The sequence below is a fragment of the Muntiacus reevesi genome, chromosome 1 (assembly GCF_963930625.1).
Source record: "Muntiacus reevesi chromosome 1, mMunRee1.1, whole genome shotgun sequence".
NCBI classification, from domain to species: domain Eukaryota; kingdom Metazoa; phylum Chordata; class Mammalia; order Artiodactyla; family Cervidae; genus Muntiacus; species Muntiacus reevesi.
The window spans coordinates 23,896,641-23,917,887 of NC_089249.1; the positions used below are offsets into that span (position 1 = coordinate 23,896,641).

Below are 21,247 nucleotides of genomic sequence, written 5' to 3' on the forward strand. Positions count from 1 at the left end.
CCCCATGGACTGCAGCACTCCAGGCTTCCCTGTCCATCACCAACTCCCAGAGCTTGCTCAAACTCATGTCCGTTAAGTCGGTGATGCCATCAAACCATCTCATCCTCTGTCGTCCCCTTCTCTTCCCACCTTCAATCTTTCCCAGCATCAGGGTCTTTTCCAATGAGTCAGCTCTGAGAACCCCATGAACAGTTTGAAGGTGTCAAAGAAATAGAAACTATATTTATCAATAAAAATATTCAAAATAAACTAGAGAATCCTAATTAGAATTCTTGCTTATAATCAGTGCTGAAAGTTAGGAAATACATTGTCACTACTTAAATTTTAAACATATTTAAAATAAACATGACTAGATAAATATTTTAAATATTTTGCCTAGTATAGTGAAACAAGAAATGACCAGTTCATAACGTTGTTAAGACTTTTTTGTTGTAATATTACAACAGAAAGTTAAATCATTAGCAAATATTTACTAGGTTCTCTCCCATCAGCCTGTATAACACATAGTTTTGTAGCCAGAACTGCCCCATTTTGAACTGCACAAAACTTGAAATGTGTATTTTCAAGTTGCCCCATTTTGAACTGCACAAAACTTGAAACATGTATTTTCCACTCCTGCTGACCTAAGCATGCCTCAAAACTATTTTAGACAATGACTAATTGACTAAGAAAGAACTAATCTTGCTTGCTTAATTCCAGATACCAACCTCAAGGACATGGGCAGGGAAGCTGAAACAATTTAGACCATAAGCCAGTCACATAGCAAAATCACTAAACGCCCAGTTCTCTGAAAGATATAAAGATCTAACACACACTCATAAGTTGTTTTCACAGGAAGCAGACCAGATGAAAACTGCTGACTGCAAGCATGTAGACCCCAGACCAGTTGAAACCAGAAGACTGGTGATGTTTGAAACTTTACCTTGATGCCAACCAATCTGAGAACTGTGTATGAACTGCTTGTGTACCTTGCAGCCCCCTCCCTCACACAGGCTTTAGAACCTTTATCTTCCAACTGGCAATTTGGAGATGCTTTTAAGGATGTCAGTCTCCCATCTGCCCAGCTTGCTGGCTTCCTGACTAAAGCACCTTTAAGTTTTCCACCAACACTTGTCTCTTGAGTATTGATCTTCTGAGTGGCAGGAAGTGAAATTGGGTTTGGTACCGACCTTGTCCAGTTACAGTGTTTTATAACCAGGCAGAATGCATGTATCAGTGTGACTGTTACATGAATTAATGGATTTTTACCAGTTTTTAAAAATATTAAAATTTTTACTCTTTTCAATATAAGAGAGAGGGAGTTATTTGGCTACCTAGGTTTCTGGAAAATTTTGTAGGTAGTTGGCTCTATTTTACAGTTAGCTTGGTTAGCAAGTTAGGATATTCATAATGTTGCAAGGAAGCATAAGTTTTAAAATGTTTACACAAATACTGACTCTCTAAAAAGAACTTTCATGCTGAACACTAATAAAGTAAGAGTTCTTTCTTAAGACATAGTAAACAATAAAATGACCTACACACAAATTTACCATCTTCCATTTTGTGTATTTTGCCCATAAAGGTGTCTTTTAACAGTGCTATGATGTTTGTCCATGATTGAAGAGCCCAGCATTCCTTCAGTACTTTTTATTTATATGGCACATCATCATATACCTGTCACCAAAATGCTTTTACATCAGTTTAATTGGATTTAAGGGCCTCTCTTTTCTTGACCCCCAGTAAAATCTGAGATTCGTCCAGGCTGCCAGAGAAGGAGCATGGTAGTAGGAAAGGGTAGAATCAAGGAGGGAGGAGAAAACCCAGAAACATGGGTATGATTTCTAAGGATAAGCATGAAAGCTATTACTTAAGACATTTGTGGCATTTAACTTTTGATTTCTTTTCAGAGTCTATAAGAAAATTAACTTTATTACTTTAAAACTTTTAACAAAAAGGAGAATCATCTACTATTTAATTACCTAATTTGGTTCTGAATGATTTTTGGTCATTTCCTAAAAGCAAATCTAGTCATAAAAAAGTCATGTCATGTAACTCCATGGCTGATTCATGTCAATGTATGACAAAACCCACTGCAATGTTGTGAAGTAATTAGCCTCCAACCAATAAAAATTTTAAAAATTTAAAAAAAAAAGTCATGTCATTAATTGCAGATATTCTGAAGAATATACTACAGATTGTATAGAAAATTCTTGAAACATTCTAAAAGAGTTTTAAATAATGACAGCATCACTGAAAAAATAGTATATTCCCCACATGAACTACTTTGGAAAAGGCTAATTGGATGTATCAGTACTGGTGATTACTAAAATAAAAATCAGTCACATTTCTCATATATAAACATCTAAAGTTCATTGATACAGAATTATATTTTCCCTCAGGAATAAAAGCTGTGGCTTCATCTTGCTCTTACCTGCATGAAGCTTCTTTGAAAAGATGCTGCAATCTCACTGATGAAGGAGTCCTTGCTCTTGCACTCAATTGCCGGCTGTTAAAGATCATTGATTTAGGAGGCTGCTTAGGTATTACTGATGTGTCCTTGCAGGCATTAGGAGAAAACTGCGCATTTTTGCAGTGTGTTGATTTTTCAGCTACTCAGGTAAATGAAATAACACTTGAAATGTAGAGACTCTATGTATTTATTTGCCCAGTGTATTTCCATAACTCATCAGAACACAATTTTTTTGTTGTTGCTGAAATTATTGACTTCATATTTTGATAATTAAATAATTGCAATATAATTTGCACCCTCCCCTCAATTGTTTTAAGTAAGGGTGGAAGGTATGTGTGGCTAAAACACATGTTTGCTAAATGGGAGGAAATAAAACAATATCTAAATAATAATTTTTAGAAAAATATGCTTCCATCTTCTCCATTTATGTGCTGTGTTCTTTTTCCCTTTGCTTAGGTATCCGACCATGGTGTGGTTGCGCTTGTTAGTGGACCTTGTGCCAAGAAATTAGAGGTAATTTTAAAATATCTATAAAGATGATGATAACTGAACTTATATTATCCTCAGAAATTCTTTATTAAACCTAGAAGACAGCCAGTGCCTTATTCTCAATTAGGTATTTCCAAGGACTTTTTCCCCCTCCACCTCTTTATTCCAGAGTGAAAAAAAACTGGTAAAGTTAGGAGGTAAAGTATGCTTTATAGAAAACCCATTTTACTTTCAATAAATGTTCTTATTTTCCAGAGGTTTTAACTTCTAATACATTTAAGGATAGTCTTATTATGGATAAAGATAATAAAAATTTATCAATGTAAAATGATATCCTTTAGAATTTTCATGTCTGACTGATATTTTTACTAGGACTACTTATGCTCTTGCCAGTGTATTCTTCTTGACATCATATTTATTCTCTCTTGATCATCTTTTTCTGAATCTATGAAGGCATCCAGAATATACCACTATGGCATAAAGATTATTTTGAGCTGAAGATGTCTAAGAAACAACAGAAGCTAAAAAAAAAGACTTCCATCTGAACCACCTCCCACCCCCACTATCTACCTAAAAGCAGACACTTCCAAAAGAATTCAAATGCCTCAAATCCTTTTTAAGAAAGATTTCCAGATGAGAAATCGCATTAAATAGACATTGTCACAAGATTATCATAACTCCCATCTATTTTCCTAAAGGTCCATTTTGTCTTCCCTAAAAGTCATTTGTATGACTGTTAAGTATCCTTTCTCCCCCTCCTCTTCCCCTATTAAGATGGTATTTAAACTAGATTCAAGCCATTTCTTTGAACCATGACCTTTGTGAGCTTGTGAATAAATTTTGCCTTTCCTCTTGTCTTATTGTCAGTTTAATTTAAAGGCTTCCAGAGACAAATATAAGCGGGTAGAGAAAAGGTTTTTCCTCCCCCAGAAGCCGCATTGTGCAGCTGTTTAAAAAGATCTTAAATTAGTGTTCCTCCTTTGTATTCAATGATGGATGTGGCACCTATAACCTGTTTTAAATATTAAGAAATGGTTTGTCCCAAGATTTTAATTTTTTTCCTTTCCCAGTTTACAGTGTTTTAGTTTGTTTTTACTCTTAATTAAAAGCTGTGCTTTTCAACAAAAAGTCACATCAAATCCTTTTTGGAAGTAAGCAGCCTATAAATGAATTATACATGTTAGTAACCACTATTAGAATGGTGTTGCCATGTTTTTGCCAAAATATTTCTGCTTGATTTATTGCCCAAAGAATTTTTTTGTGATGTTTATATATCTGCATCCTGCTTATGTGTATATATATGTGTATGTGTTTATATATATAAAATAGCACATATATTTTTATGAATCTTTTCATTAAGAAATTTTTTTTTTAAAAATGAAGTTTCAAATTTCAAATTGCATTCTAACTGTAGGGGCAATAAACTGCCAGAACTTTTACTGTTTTAAATACAAACATTTGTTGAGCACTTGATATGCTATCCTCCATGTTACTGCTTTATATTCATTAGGTTATTTTATTTTTACAACATTATCCTATAATCACCATCAATTTTATCAAAGCTCTCAAACAGTTAACTTAGTTTATCACTTCCTAATAAAACCACCAGGAAATTAGTTGCTGTGCAGTGGTAGGGAATATACCTACATATTTACTTCAGCTTTATAAAATAAAGAGCACCTAGGCAGACTGAGGAAAAAATCCAATAACCAGTGCATTGGTCATTGTAATATTATTGAATTTTTCATTTTTTCAGCTTTCCCAAGCTTATTTCTGTAAGTATTAAAATATTTTAATGAAAATTTTTCTAAAATTTGTTAGAACTTAATTCCTTCCTTAAACAAAGGAATATATTTTAACATTTGACTCATTGCATCTTTGTGACCACAATTTCTGACAAACTGAAATGCAAACATTTTCATTTTTTTTAACCGATTCTTCTCTTTTGGGTAATATATATACCTACATTTTTCAGATATCCCATTTTTAACCTGTTGCTTTTAATTTGTTCAGTTCCTAAAAGTTAGGGGCTTCCCTCATAGCTCAGTTGGTAAAGAATCCACCTGCAATGCAGGAGACCCCGGTTCAATTTCTGGATCGGGAAGATCTGCTGGAGAAGCGAAAGGCTACCCACTCCAGTATTCTTGGGCTTCTCTTGTGGCTCAGCTGGTTAAGAATCCACCTGCAATGTGGGGGACCTGGGTTCGATCCCTGAGTTAGGAAGATCCCCTGGAGAAGGGAAAGGTTACCCACTCCAGCATTATGGCCTGGAGAATTCTATGGACTGCATAGTCCATGGGATCTCAAAGAGTTGAACACGACTGAGCGACTTTCACTTTCATTTTCTGGGAAGTTAAATATCAAGGTTGCTAAATAGTTTATAATTTAAAAATAAACTTGATTAAAAGTCTAAGAACCTCTCCTGAAGATTGCCATTTAGTAAAAATATATGTTACAGCATTTATGGGCTTCCCTGGTGGCACAGACGGTAAAGAATCTGCCTGCAATGTGGGAGACCTGGGTTTGATCCCTGGGTTGGGAAGATCCCCTGGTGAAGGAAATGGCTACCCACTCCAGTATTCTTGCCTGGAGAATTCCATGGACAGAGGAGCCTGGTAGTCTACAGCCCATGGGGTCGCAAAGCGTTGGACACGACTGAGCGCCTTTCACACACACACAGCATTAATTGAATGTCAGTATTGACTCTGAAATCTCTATTGGTCTGAGTTCTCAGTGAGAGCAGATCATTTTGTTCATTATTCGGCCATTATTCTATACCTAGGTTTTACTACAGTTCCAGTCACACAGTAGTACCTCAATAAATACTGTCATATTTTTAACTTTATATCACAGTCATTTTATAGTTTTCTACAATCTTTTATGGTTAAAATTTAATTTGCTGTGAAAAAAATTATTATTTATTAAACAAATATTTATTGAGTATCTACTAAGTTCTAGGCACTGTCATATCAGAAAACAAAATCTGTCCATGTTATGTATCACTTTTCCTTAATTGTTTTTCTGATGTTGGTACTTTAGCTTATTTACAGCTTTTATCTATAGGAAATAATCATGTGTTGGGACATATCACTTTTTCTTCCTTTACTATAATTAAGTCCCTAAAACAACACAAGTGGATCAATTTCATGTCATTGTCTGTTGTTGTTCTTCAGTCTCTTCAGTCATGACCCACTCTTTGTGACCCCATACCATAGCACAGCAGGCTCCTCTGTCCTCCACCACCCTCTACAGTTTTGTCACATTCATGTCCGTTGGATTGGTGTTGCTATCTAACCATCTTGTCCTCTGCTACCCCCTTCTCCTTTTGCCTTCAATCTTTCCCAGCACCAGAGTCTTTTCCAATGAGTCAACTCTTCATATCAGGTGGCCAAAGTATTGGAGCTTCAGCTTCAGCATTTGTCCTTCCAAAGAGTATTCAGGGTTGATTTCCTTTAGGAACGACTGGTTTGATCTTGCAGTTCAAGGGACTCTCATGAGTCTTCTCCAGCACCACAATTTGAAAGCATCAATTCTTCAGCACTCAGCCTTTCTTGGGAGGACAGAGAAGCCTGGTGTGCTACAGAATGGGGTCACAAAGTGTTGGACACAATTTAGCAACTGAACAACAATAACATACAATGAGAACAACAGATGGAAGGAACAGTGTTCAACACAGGTTTCATTTAAAATATATTAAGACATTTAAAAAAAGAAAATATTCAATTCTGACAAATACAGGTCCCAGCAAAAATTTCAAATTTGCAATATAAACTTCATGGGAAACAATTTAGTAATGTGAATTTAGGACCTTTTAAAAAACTCTCCCAACCTATACATGACTACTGGAAAAACCATAGCTTTGACTATAAGAACCTTTGTCAACAAAGTGAAGTCTCTGCTTTTTAATACACTATCTAGGTTTGTCATCGATTTCCTTCCAAGCAGCAAGCATCTTTCCATTTCATGGCTGCAGTCACCATTCACAGTGATTTTGGAACCCAAGAAAATATAACCTGTCACTTCTTCCACTTTTTGCCTCCTGTCACTGCTTCCACTTTTTGCCATTAAGTGATGGCACCAGATGCCATGATCTTGTTTTTTTGAATGTTGAGTTTCAAGGCAGCTTTTTCACTCTCCTCTTTCACCTTCATCAAGAGGCTCTTCAGTTCCTCTTCACTTTCTGCCATTAGAGTGGTATTATTTACATATCTGAGATTGTTGATATTTCTCCAAGCAGTCTTATACTCCAGCTTGTGCTTCATCCAGCCTGGCACTTTGCATGATGTACTCTGCATATAAGTGAAATAAGCAAGGTGACAATATACAGCCTTGTATTCCTTTCCTAATTTTCACCAGCCCATTATTCCATGTCCACTTCTAATTCTTGTTTCTAACCTGCATACAGGTTTCTCAGAAGACAGGATGATAGGTTTCCCATCTCTTTAATAATTTTCCACTGTTTGTTGTGATCCACACAGTCAAAGGCTTTAGCATAGTTAATGAGGCAGAAGTAGATGTTTTTTTGGATCTCCCTTGCTTTCTCCATGATCCAGTGAATGTTGCCAATTTGATCTCTGGTTCCTCTGCCTTTTCTAAACCCAGCCTGTACATCTGAAGGCTCTTTGTTCACGTACTGTTCACATACTGTTCACTACTTTGTTCACATACAAGTAGCCTAGCTTGAAGAATTTTGAACATTACCTTGATAGTATGTGAAATGAGTGCAATTGTATGGTAGTTGGAGTATTCTTTAGCATTGCCCTTCTGTGGGATTGAAATGGAAACTGAACTTTTCCAGGCCTGTGGCCACTGCTGAGTTTTCCAAATTTGCTGGCATGTTGAGTGCAGCACTTTCACAGCATCATCTTTTAGAATTTGAAATAGCTCAGCTAGAATTCCATCACTTCAACTTGCTTTGTTCATAATATGCTTCCTAAGGTCCACTTGGCTTCTCACTCCAGGATGTCCACCACTAGGTGAGTGAGCACACCATCATTGTTATCTGGGTCATTAAGGCCTTTCTTGTATAGGTCTGTGTATTTTTGCACCTCTTCTTAATATCTTCTGCTTCTGTTAGGTCCTTACCATTTCTGTCCTTTACCATGCTCATCCTTGCATGAAATGTTCCCTTGATACCTCCTGTTTTCTTGAAGAGATCTCTAGTCTTTCTCATTCTATTGTTTTCCTCTGTTTCTTTGCATTGTTCATTTAAGAAAGCTTTCTTATCTCTCTTTGCTATTCTCTGTAACTCTGCATCCAGTGCATGTATCTTTCCCTTTCTCCCTTGCCTTTTGTTTCTCCTCTATCCTCAGTTATTTGTAAAGCCTCCTCAAGTAACCACTTTGCCTTCTTGCATTTCTCTTTCTTTGGGATGGTTTTGGTCACTGCTCCTGTACAATGTTATAAACCTCATTTAATAATAACCTCATATAAATGTCCATAGTTCTTGAGGCACTCTCTCTACCAGATCTAATCTGTTGAATCTATTCATCACCTCCACTGTATAACCATAAGAGATTTCATTTAGGTCATACCTGGATGGCCTAGTTTCTCTAGTTCCTTCAATTTAAGCCTGAATTTTGTAATAAGGATCTCATGATCTGAGCCACACTCAGCTCTGGCTCTAGGTATAGAGTTTCTCTATCCTCGGCTTAAAGAATATAATCAGTCTGACTTTGGTATTGACCATCTGGTTATGCCCATGTGTAGAGCCATCTCTTGTGTTTTTGGAAAAGGGTGTTTGCTATGACCAGTGTGTTCTCTTGACAAAATTCTGCTAGCCTTTGCCCTGCTTTATTTGGTACACCAAGGCCAAACTTGCCTGTTATTCCTGGAACCTCTTGACTTATCTACTTTTGTATTCCAATCCCCAAGGATGAAAAGGACATCTATTTTGGTGTTAATTCTAGAAGGTGTTCTAGGTCTTTACAAAATCGGTCAGCTTCAGTTTCTTCAGCATCCGTGTTTGGGCATAGACTTGGATTACTGTGATGTTGAATGGTTTGCCTTGGAAATGAACCAAGATCTTTCTGTCATTTTTGAGGATGCACCCAAGTACTGCGCTGTGGACTCTTTTATTGACTGTGAGAGCTACTCAACTTCTTCTAAGGGAGTCTTCCCCACAGTAGTAGACATTATAGTCATCTGAATTAAATTTGCCCATTCCCGTCCATTTTAGTTCACTGATTCCTAAGATGTCAATGTTCACTCTTGCCATCTCCTTCTTATCCACATCTAATTTACCTTGATTCATGGACCTTACATTCCAGGTTCTTATGCAACATTGTTTTTTACATCGTCAGACTTTACTTCACCACCAGATATATCCACAGGTGAGTGCTGTTCCCGTTTTGACCCAGCTGCTTCATTCTGGAGCTGTTCGTAATTGCCCTCCACTCTTCCCCAGTAGCATATTGGACACCTTCGTACCTGGGGGGCGCTTATCTTCTGGTGTCATATCTTTTTGCCTTTTCATACTGTCCATCAGGTTCTCCAGGCAAGAATACTGGAGTGGGTTGCCAACCCCTCCTCCTGTGGACCACCTTTTATCAGAACTCTTCAGTATGGTCCGTCTGTCTTGGGTGACCCTGCATGGCATGGCTCATAGTTTCAGTGAGTTATGCAAGCCCCTGCCCCACAACAAGGCTGTGATCCTTGAAAGGGTTCATTGTCTGTCACCTTGTGAATTCATATCATACGATGCCTTTTCCATGTAGAATATGATGCTTTCTCCTCAGTTTTCAAGAATTTTCAATATATTCAAGTTTCTTTTAAGACATGATTAATTATAATAATATGTACACCAACATAATATCAACTTTTCAATAGAAAAGAAAAACCACTACCATAAGTATACATATCAACTATTAGTTGAATCTTACTTTCAGAATTGTTTAAAAGTTTTTTATGTTGGCAAATATACGTAAAATTTACTATTTTAACCATTTTTAGGGTACAATTCAGTGGATGTAAGTATATTCACATTGTTGTGCAGCCATCACCATTAGCTACCTCCAGAACTTTTTCATCATCCCAAATAGAAACTATTTACTCTTTAAACAATAATCCCCATTATCCTTTCCCCCAGCCTCTGACAACCTCTGTTCTATCTTCTGTCGTTATGAATTTACCATTATAGTGACATTTTTAAAAACCATTCATCCACTGATATGGTTCCACTTTTTGTCTTCTGTGAATATCTCTATTATGAACATAGTTATATAGACATCTATTTATATCCCTGCATGCAATTCTTTTGCGTATATCCCTAGAAGTGAAATAGCTAGATAATATTCTAATTCTATATAAAATTGTTTGAGGAACTGCCATACTATTTCCATAGCAACTGTACCCTTTTACATTCTCACTAGCAATGAGAAAGTGTTTCAAATTAGAACATTAAACAAAAGATAGATAATATTTCAAATATATGAAAATGTACATAAATTTTTATAACAGAGACCTGTGACCCAACCACTTGAATTTTAACATTGTCTGCATTTATTCCAGCCAGTTCTTTTTTAAAAAATTATTAAATGTGATATCTGAAGCTCCCTCCCCTCATTTATTCCCCTTCTTCCATCAGAGGTAACCACTCTTCTGAAGATGCCTGTGTATCTTTCCTTCCGTGTTTGAATATTTCATCTTTCTTTCTACATCTTTCTACATATGTGTGTGTATATCTGTGACTGTTTTTCAGTCACTCAGTCGTGTCTGACTCTGCAATCCCATGGACTGCAGCACGCCAGGCTTCCCTGTCCTTCACCATCTCCCAGAGCTTGCTCAAACTCATGTCCATCAAGTCAGTGACGCCATCCAATCATCTCATTCTCTGTCATCCCCTTCTCCTCCTGCCTTCAACCTTTCCCAGCCTCAGGGTATTATCTAACAAGTCAGCTCTTCACATCTGGTGGCCAAAGTACTGGAGCTTCAGCTTCAACGTAGTCCTTCTAATGAATATTCAGGACTGATTTCCTTTAGAATCAACTGGTTTGATCTCCTTGTAGTCCAAGGGACTCTCAAGAGTCTTCTCCAACACTACAGTTCAAAAGCATCAATTCTTCAGCGGTCAGTTATCTTTATAGTCCAACTCTCACATCTATACATGACTACTGGAAAAACCATAGCTTTGACTATAGAGACCTTTGTTGGCAAAGTAATGTCTCTGGTCTTTAATGTGCTATTTTAGTTTGTCATAGTTTTTCTTCCAAGGAGCAAGTGTCCTTTAATTTTATGGCTGCAGTCACCATCTACAGTGATTTTGGAGCACAAGAAAATAAAATCTCTCACTTTTTCCATTGTTTCCCCATCTACTTGCCATGAAGTGATGGGACCGGATGCCATGATCATCTTTTTTGAATGTTGAGTTTTAAGCCAGCTTTTTAACTCTCCTCTTTCACCTTCATCAGGAGGCTTTTTAGTTCCTCTTTGCTTTCTGCCCTAAAGGCGGTATCATCTGCATATCTGAGGTTATTGATATTTCTCCTGGTAATCTTGGTTTCAGCTTGGGCTTCATTGTTTGTGATCAGTTCAGTCTCTCAGTCATATCCAACTCTTTGCGACCTCATGGACTGCAGCACGCCAGGCCTCCCTATCCATCACCAACTCCTGGAGTTTACTCAAACTCATGTCCTTAGAGTCAGTGATACCATCCAACCATCTCATTCTCTGTTGTCCCCTTCTCTGCTGCCTTCATTGTAAAATATTCATAAACAAGATATTATATTGTTTTATGTGTTTTTCAGTTCAGTTCAGTTCAGTTGCTCAGTAATGTCCGACTTTTTGCGACCACATGGGCTGCAGCACGCCAGGCCTCCCTGTCCATCACCAACTCCCAGAGTTTACTCAAACTCATGTCCATTGAGTCAGTGATGCCATCCAACCATCTCATCCTCTGTCGTCCCCTTCTCCTCCTGACTTCAATCTTTCCCAGCATCAGGGTCTTTTCAAATGAGTCATGTGTTTTTAAATAATGCATAATAGTTTCATATCATATGTATTGTTTTACAATTTGATTTTTTATTCAAAATCATGTTTTAAAATTTTTCTCAAGCTTTATTGAAGTTGAATTTACATACAATAAAATTCACCTGTTTTAAGTGTACAGTTTGATGAATGTTGGTAGTTGTTTTACAATCTTATAACCACTACCACAATTAAGTATAGAATATTTCCATCACCCCAAGAGGTTTTCTCCCATCTCTTTGAAGTCAATGCTCTGCTGTGGCCTTGTCATTTGTCAATATAGTTTTGCTTTTTCTATAGTATTTTATATGAAATTTATATTTTATATGAAATTTTATATTTTATATGAATGAAATCATGCAGTGAATCATCTTTTGGTTTTTTATTATTTTCTTTACTTCTTTCATTTGGTATAATATTTTTGAGATTCATCCACGTTGTTAAACATGTTAATGTTTCATCCCTTTTTTTTGACTGAGTAGTATTCCATAGTCTGGGTATAACACAGCTTGCTCATATATTCACCTTTCAGATTGTTCCAATTTTAGACTATTATAAATACTGCTGTGGACATTTGCATACAAGTCTTTGTGTAGACATATAGTTTCATTTTGGGGGGTAAATAACTAGAATGGAACTGCTGTGTCATACAGTGAGTACATGTTTAGCTTTATAAAATGCTACAACACTGTTTTCTAAAGTATCTAAACTAATATTATGTGTAAGATTTATGTCTATTAATACAAGTAAATATTTTTCTTTGTAATTGTTTTATCTTATTACAATATATTAATGAACCACCATTTACTTACCCAATCTCCATTTATTTACTATTACAAGTAATATTTCAGTTGACATATTTACAAATTGTTTCCTTACACACATATACAAGCATTTCTCTCTTTATAGTGGATGTCTGCAGTTGGAATTAATTGCTGGATTCTAGATGATACTTATTGTCAGTTTTAATATATACTGCCAAATTGCCTTATAAAGTGGTTGGGCATTTCACTTTTAAAGCTTCTAATACGTTCCAAATTACTATAGACTCTTTTTTTTTTTAGAGATTCAGCAAAAGTGATCTTTTATTTTTTTTTTTTTATGAACAATCTTTTATTTTTTTTCCATTTATTTTTATTAGTTGGAGGCTAATTACTTTACAACTATAGACTTTCATTGGTCCTTCCTATAGAGTTTTTCTTGCAAGTGGTTATTGGGGGTTTTGTTATCAGAGTACATATTTCCCAAGCATTTCACACTGTTCTTATTGTCCTGTTTTTTCTTTTGATTATACTTTATTTTTAAACAGGAGATTCATATGGGGCATTGTGTGAATCTGACTGACGAGGCTGTAGAAGCTGTCCTTACTTGCTGTCCTCAGATATGTATATTACTCTTCCATGGATGCCCTCTAATAACAGGTTAGTATAAAGCTATGTGTGTGTGTGTGTGTGTTAGTTGAGCAATCATGTCTGACTCTTTGCAACCCCGTGGACTCTAGCCCACCTCTGTCTGTGGAATTCTCCAGGCAAGAATACTGGAGTGGGTTGCCATTCCCTCCTCCAGGGGATCTTCCCAACTCAGGGATCGAACCCATGACTCCTGAGGCTCCTACATTGCAGGTAGATTCTTAACCACTGAGCCACCAGGGAAGCCCCTCCTTCTTCAGGGGATCTTCCCAACTCAGGGATTGAACCCAGGTCGCCTGCACTGCAGGCAGATTCTTTATACCATCTGATCCACCAGGGTAAGTATGAGGCTGCTTGGGTTCAAATCTTGGTTTCATCTTTTAATAACTGTGTAACCTTGAGTAAATTACTTAACCCATTCCATTATTCAGTTTCCTTATCTGAAGGTGAGTATAATGACAGTACCTACCTTATAAACTTGATCATGACAACACATTTTTTGGTGCCTAGCACATACTGAGGGTTCAGTAAATGTTAATCATGATGATGATGGTGATGGTGATGGCAGTGATGGCCAAGGCTCAATAAATGCTAACTGTGATGATAAGGATGATGGTGGCAGTAGTAGTGGTCATGATATTAAACATGATGCTTTATGTAGTCATTTATAATATTAAATCTATCAAATATGCTAAATGACCTGTTAACTGTAAACACACCAAGCTGTAACCATCGAGATTCAGAATCATTTGGCTGATGTGGTACTTCACTTAATTAGTCACAGCCTTTGGTTTGTATAAGAGCCATGACACCTCTTGCACATTATTGCTACACATGGGTCCCCTACCACAGTATAACCTGGTTCTCACTTGTAAGTCAGTACTTAATGCCCTGCCCTTCCAGCTTATTTTCCTAATTACGATTTAATAGTTACTGTCTTTTTGACAACTTCCACTTTTTCTGTTTGAACTGTCAAGCTAAACTAAGCCTGTAATGGGTTATATTTGGTTATCAAAGACATCTGTAATGAAGACTAAAATCTTATTTTAGGTAGACATTTTTTAGAACACTAATGCCAAAACTTCAGTTGGAAATTATTACCAGTGGGTACCTCTGGGGAAGGTTGTGGAGAGACAAGAGTAGGAAAAATCCTTCACCATATACCCTTTTGTCCTTTTGAATTTTGTACCATGTGAATGATTTTACCTATTAAAAATTAATAATCATAATTTTAAGAAAATAATTTAGAACCAGAAAAATTCATGTGACTGAGTACAGGGAATCAGTTAATGTGAACACTATTCTGAGGGTTATGAGAAGGTAGGCAGAGGCTCTCTAGTCATCAAACAAGGCAGAAAATTATATTTTAACAAGAAGGCTATTATTGTAAGATGGAAGAGACCACAATATGTGAAATATAATTGCAGCCATTTTTGATAATAGGTCTTTTCAGAATACCAACTAAAAGTGTGTAAATCTACTCAGTGAGGTATATGTATGTTTAATCAATACACTGAACAAGAAAGTGGTACTCATAAAGTGACTACATTTTCCTCTCACTATATTAATTACAAATTTGCTCTATAGGAGTTAATTTTTCCCAAACCCAAATGAAAATCTCAAACATGTGCCCCTGACTTTTCTTATCAATTTTCATCCCATGTAGTACTCCAAACGAGTTCAAATTAAAGCTTTTCACTCCTCCAGTTAGCTCAGGTTTGCTGTAGGTGGAAAGACTGCTGTGTCAAGGGAACATTGTTAGTTTCCCTGTTTTCCCTCCTGATTCTCCTCTTCCTTTACTAACTCACCCACCACGATTTCTGACCTCAGCAATGTTAGTACAGGGTAGGACTGCGATGAGCAGGAGGGCAGGTAAGGGAAAGAAAAGTCTCACTTGAGCACTACCACTGTGATCTGGTGGCAGCACCATGGACTCAGTAGGTGAGCTGATCCTGATCCATACTCTTACGAAAGTGGGGCACTGGTGACCTTCTTCAGAGGCCACTTTCTGCCACTCCCCTCCTCACTGTGTTTATCTCCTACCTACAGTTCTCTTGATTCAAGCAAATGTGTCTGCTGGCTAGTAGCAAGCAATTTCCTCCTCTGCCCTCATGCCTTTAGCAGTATACCTTTAGTTTCTTTCTGTTGAGGTTACCTCGACCATCTAGGTTGCTTTCATAAGCAAAATACAAGGCAACCCATGCTAGCTCACATCTGTCCACAGGGAACACAATACTTTAGATGGTGAGAGTGTAGATATTTCCCCGCTTCAGTCCTCTCTTTAACCACATGGACTCTTAACATAGCCTGCTTTTTATTTTCTCAGGTCTGATGTGTACTGTTTGTGATGTGTGTTGTGTTCCCCAAGCTCCAGGGGACATATCAGATTCTCCAACTGATCCCCTTGGAGCCTTCTCTCACTAGGCTTGAAGGGAAGAGCAAACACCTGCAGCCCTCTTTCTAGAACTCAAATCACAACTGTCTTCAAAGAAATCCTTTCTTTAATTTCCAATTTTCCATCACTTCCCATTTTTACACTTTTATATCTTTGAATGGATAAGGCACCAAAGATTCCAAAATCAGTTTTCAGCCAAGCATTTGCAAGTCATGTACAAGTGGTCTGGTATCTCATTTTAGAATGAGAGAGTAGCTGGTACCTCTAGTCCTAGAATCTTAGCTGGAATAATTCTGGTTTAATGTTCTGTTATATTTGTCTCAGATCAGCTTGACTACCTAATACATTGTAAACTCAACCTTTGTTAATTTTACCTTGATCATCTTTCTGGTTACAATTTGGAAATGGTTAATTTGGCATTTTGTCTCTACTTTTAATAGAAGTGAAAACAGACTATATAGTCAACCAGAAAAGCTTCTCCTTAGGCAAACTGCCTAAAACAATTATCAAAGACCTTATAGGTAATGAAATATTTAGAAGGTACAACCAAAAACTGAAAATTTTAGTATAAGACCAATATTAAAATGCTTAAATGTGCCTGTATTAATATCGAAATGACTAACGAATATGAACTGAAAATATGCTGTAATGATTAGTCTGATCTTTTTAAAGCAAAAAGACAGTTTTGAGATAGATTATATAATTACTGAGATCACTGGAAACCAAAGGTATATTATCAGCCTGTCTGGTATGATTATATAACACTGGATATAGATTACTAGAGTGGGTTGCTGTTTCCTTCTCCAGATCTTCTTGACCCAGGGATCAAACCCAGGTCTCCTGCATTGTAGGCGGATTCTTTACTGCTACACCACCGGGGAAGCCCCTGACTATAGACACTAGGAAAGCTTAATCCCACTCTTTTCCCATCCGTATAGTGACTCAAAATACTGAATTTACCAACTCTCATGTGGCCCAGAAAGGGATGACAGATAACCTCTCTCCTCAGTCTCCTGGGAGTTCCCTCACCTTGCTTCCTTGCCGAGACTCATACACACACCCCTTTGGAAGTTCTTCTGCTGTGTGGGACTCCCCTTCCCTGCAAACCTGGCAAAGGGCTGCCCAGGTAAATCTCCTTGTATGCTACTGCTACCTTGTGGTCATATCTTTTCTCTTGTTCTGCCACACAATCCCTTGCTCACGGTATGCAGCATAAAACAAAATATGTTTATGTGTCCAAAAAGTGTAGGAAATATATCACTATAATGAATATTCATTTTTCAAAGGCTCTAAGAAATACTATAGCCAAGAAACTTTTTTTTATCCAAGTGTCAAGGAGTTAGAAATTTTCCTCTACCCTTTTAGATTCTTCTGGCTTATCTAAAAATTAAATTGACAGGAGGCAGGTAAAGAGGAGAAAAATCAGAATTTACATACATGGGAGAGACCCAAGAGAACTGAGTAAATAGCCAAAATGTCTGAAACGCTAAAAAGGACATGCAGGGGTAGATGTTTGGACCTTCAAGGGAGATGAAGGCAATTCATATGGAAATAAAAAAAGTAAATGGTTAGTAAACAAATATTTGTTGGGCCATGCAGAGACAATGTAACATAAAGGTTCTCTGAACTCTAGGCCCCTCACTGAGTTTCCCCCACCATACCTAGCCCAGATTCTTTGCAGATAATCTCTGATGGGGGTAGGAGGAGTTGATCTGTACTTCCTTCAGGCAGTAAGGGGAAAGGGCAAAGTTTCTTCTTGAGTCCCTTGGGCCTTGATTGTTTTCGGCTTGAAATAATCCTGATGCTAGACACTATGGGATGGCTACAAAGTTTTGCTCCCCTAAACAAGCATTTCTCAAATTTTTTAAACACAGGATAATTTATGGTTTTTTTTTTTTTAATCCCTGCTTTCACAGAATAGGAAAGTGAGAAACTGAAACGGTACTTGCCCATTGTGACAGAGTTTTTAATAATAGTGCTAAGATTAAACAAAAATCTCAAGATGAAGTGAAATGAGCACCAATCCTCAGTGTCAGCCACACATAGGCACTTGCCATGGGAGCCTGCCATCTACCTCCACAAGGATTCAATCTTGTGCTGCTGTAGCTGCTGACCTTCAACACCCCCTGAAAGGAGTTCAGGGTGGAGAAATGAGGCGCTCTGTGCTGGTGGGGAGGGGGAAACTGGCAGGTCAGGTCTTCAGATAGTTAGATATTTTCAGGAGCCAATTTTATATACCCAATTCTTGTATCTCCTCATCTGTAGAAAAGCGCTAAAATCCTTCATGGAGACGATTGTTTCCCATGACCAGCAGAAAGCTTCATGAGGCTTGAGGCAACTTTCTGGGAAAATGTGTGCTTGATTGCATATTCTCTCCCTTCCCCAAAATCACATATATCCTGACCTTTCCCCCTCACTCTTTGGAGCAGTTTCTCGGAGGTGTTGTCTCCTGGGCTGCAGTCCTTATTTTGCCCCCAAATAAAATTTATCTCATAACTCTCACATTATGCATTTTTTTAAAGTCAACATTGGTCTCCTCAGTTCAGTTGAATTCAGTTGCTCAGTCGTGTCCGACTCTTTGTGACCCCATGGACTGCAGCATGCCAGGCCTCCTGTCTGTCACCAACTCCCGGAGTTGACTCAAACTCATGTCCATTGAGTCAGTGATACTATCCAACCATCTCATCCTCTGTCGTCCCCTTCTCCTTCTGCCCTCAATCTTTCCCAGCATCAGGGTCTTTTCCAATGAATCAGTTCTTCGCATCAGGCGGCCAAAGTATTGGAGCTTCAGCTTCAACATCGGTCCTTCCAATGAATATTTAGGACTGATTTCCTTTGGGATGAATTGGTTGGATCTCCTTGCAGTCCAAGAGACTCTTAAGAGTCTTCTCCAACACCACAGTTCAAAAGCATCAGTTCTTTGGTGCTCAGCTTTCTTTATAGTCCAACTCTCACAGCCATACATGACCACTGGAAAAACCATAGCCTTGACTAGATGGACCTTTGTTGACAAAGTAATGTCTCTGCTTTATAAAATGCCGTCTAGGTTGGTCATAACTTTTCTTCCAAGGAGCAAGCGTATTTTAATTTCATGGCGGTAGTCACCATCTGCAGTGATTTTGGAGCCCAAACAAATAAAGTCTGTCACTGTTTCCACTGTTTCCCTATCTATTTGCCATGAAGTGATCAGACCAGATGCCATGATCTTAGTTTTCTAAATGTTGAGCTTTAAGTCAACTTTTTCACTCGCTTCTTTCACTTTCATCAAGAAGCTCTTTAGTTCTTTGCTTTCTGCCATAAGGGTGGTGTCATCTACATATCTGAGGTTATTGATATTTCTCCCAGCAATCTTGATTCCAGCTCATGCTTCCTCCAGCTCAGCGTTTCTCATGATGTACTCTGCATATAAGTTAAATAAGCACGGTGACAATATACAGCTTTGACGTACTCCTTTTCCTATTTGGAACCAGTCTGTTGTTCCATGTCCAGTTCTAACTGTTGCTTCCTGACCTGCATACAAATGTCTCAAGAGGCAGGTCAGGTGGTCTGGTATTCCCATCTCTTTAAGAATTTTCCAGTTTGTAGTGATCCACACAGTCAAAGGTTTTGGTATAGTCAATAAAGCAGAAGTAGATGTTTTTCCAGAACTCTCTTCTCTCCAAAACAATGAATAACTTAACTTTATAGACCTCAACTTTCCCTTATAACTGTCAGTCATAAAATTGGGTGTTCTGATAATAATACAGGAGTTCCTATGCAATGGTTTTTATCATTAAAGGTTCTTAAAGAGAAAAAAGCTGAATTTTTTCAACTACCCAGATTGTCTCTACTCTTCACTCTTTCCTGTCAGCACTGCACCATTGTATATTTTTGCTACCATCATTGAATAAAAATAAATCAGTTCAGTCACTCATCGTGTCCAACTCCTTGTGACCACATGGACTGCAGCACGCCAGGCCTCCCTGTCCATCACCAACTCCCAGAGTTTACTCAAACTCATGTCCATTGAGTTGGTGATGCCATCCAACCATCTCATCCTCTGTTGTCCCCTTCTTCTCCTGCCTTCAACCTTTCCCAACATCAGGGTCTTTTCTAGTGTGTCAGTTCTTCACATCAGGTGGCCAAAGTATTGGAGTTTCAGCTTCAGCATCAGTCCTTCCAATGAATATTCAGGACTGATTTCCTTTAGGATGGACTTGTTGGATCTCCTTGCAGTCCAAGGGACTCTCAAGAGTCTTCTCCAACACCACAGTTCAATAAAAATAAAATGAGTTAATATATTCACCTTATGTTTATTAATTTCTTTTTTCTCCAAAGAAGACAAATGCTTTTTTTTTTACTTGATAAATGGAAGTTCTTTCTTCTTTCCTATCCTAACACTTTATATGCTTCCTCTTTTATATTCATGTGATTTGTCACATCTGACTAGATAAAACAATATGATTTATATTCTGTAAAAAGAAGGTATGTATAGGACTTCCCTGGCAGTCCATTGGTTAAGACTTCACCTCCAATGCAGGGGGTGTGGGTTTGATCCCTGGCGGGGCTTTCCTTGTAGCTCAGTTGGTAAAGAATCTGCCTTCAATGCAGGAGTCCTGGGTTCAGTTCCTAGGTCAGGAAGATCCCCTGGAGAAGGAAATGGCAACCCACTCCAGTATTCTTGCCTGGAGAATCTCATAGACAGAGGAGCCTGGCAGGCTACAGTCCGTGGGGTCACAAGCATCAGACACGATTTAGCAACTAAACCTCCTCCTCCTCATCAGGGAGGTAAGATCCCGCATGCCTCTAGGACAAAAAACCAAAACATGAAACAGAAGCAATATTGTAACAAATTCAATAAAGACTTTAAAAATGGTTCACTTTAAAAAAGAATGTATGTATATACATATGTTTGTGCAATTCTAGTATTATGTTATCCTCAAAGCAACCTGACCCACAAATTGGCAGTTACTTATCTGATTCCCTGAATTAATAAGTTTATCTTCTCCTCCATGTTTCTAAGTTTTTATAAAATTTCTTAACATTACAATCAGACTGTAAGGAAAACTACACATTATAAATTAGGTATTGAAACTATTAGAAGCACTCTGATTTTATATCTGCAGAAAAGACAAAAAATTAAGCTGCTGTTTAAAATACTGTAAATCATAGACATTACGGAAAACAGGAAAATAATTTTTAAATATATTATTTTAAATTCAGTTATGTCTGCTATGATTTTCAGTAATATCCACTCACATAGTTCTGTTAATCTCCTTAATTGGACATACATTTCTATTTCTAACCATTATCTAAACATGTTTCACAGTATTCACAGCCACCTAGGTTTAGATTTTAGAAGGCCAATAAAGCAATTAGCACAAACATCCTTATGTTTATATTGAAAGGCAGGAAAACCCAACAGGAAATCTGCCACTTTTGGTTGACTTAACTCAAATTTTAGTGATATCTGAGGATTTGTTTCAGTCTGATTACTTTACAAGCAAGTTCTTTAGATTCCTGGATAATAAATATGTCAGGATTTACCACATTGAGCCAAGT

The 21,247-nt window shown here is 37.6% G+C and overlaps 1 protein-coding gene across 4 annotated transcripts in view; it reads left to right on the forward strand.

Moving 5' to 3' along the window:
- The window catches only part of AMN1 (antagonist of mitotic exit network 1 homolog), a 79,640-nt gene that overhangs the window by 41,104 nt on the left and 17,289 nt on the right, over window positions 1-21,247 (forward strand). For all 4 annotated transcript variants that reach the window (XM_065939698.1, XM_065939680.1, XM_065939689.1 and 1 more), the window contains 3 exons: window positions 2,379-2,596; window positions 2,906-2,962; window positions 13,212-13,323. In XM_065939698.1, the coding sequence (XP_065795770.1) occupies window positions 2,379-2,596; window positions 2,906-2,962; window positions 13,212-13,323 (387 nt within the window). The remainder of the gene's footprint in view (window positions 1-2,378; window positions 2,597-2,905; window positions 2,963-13,211; window positions 13,324-21,247) is intronic.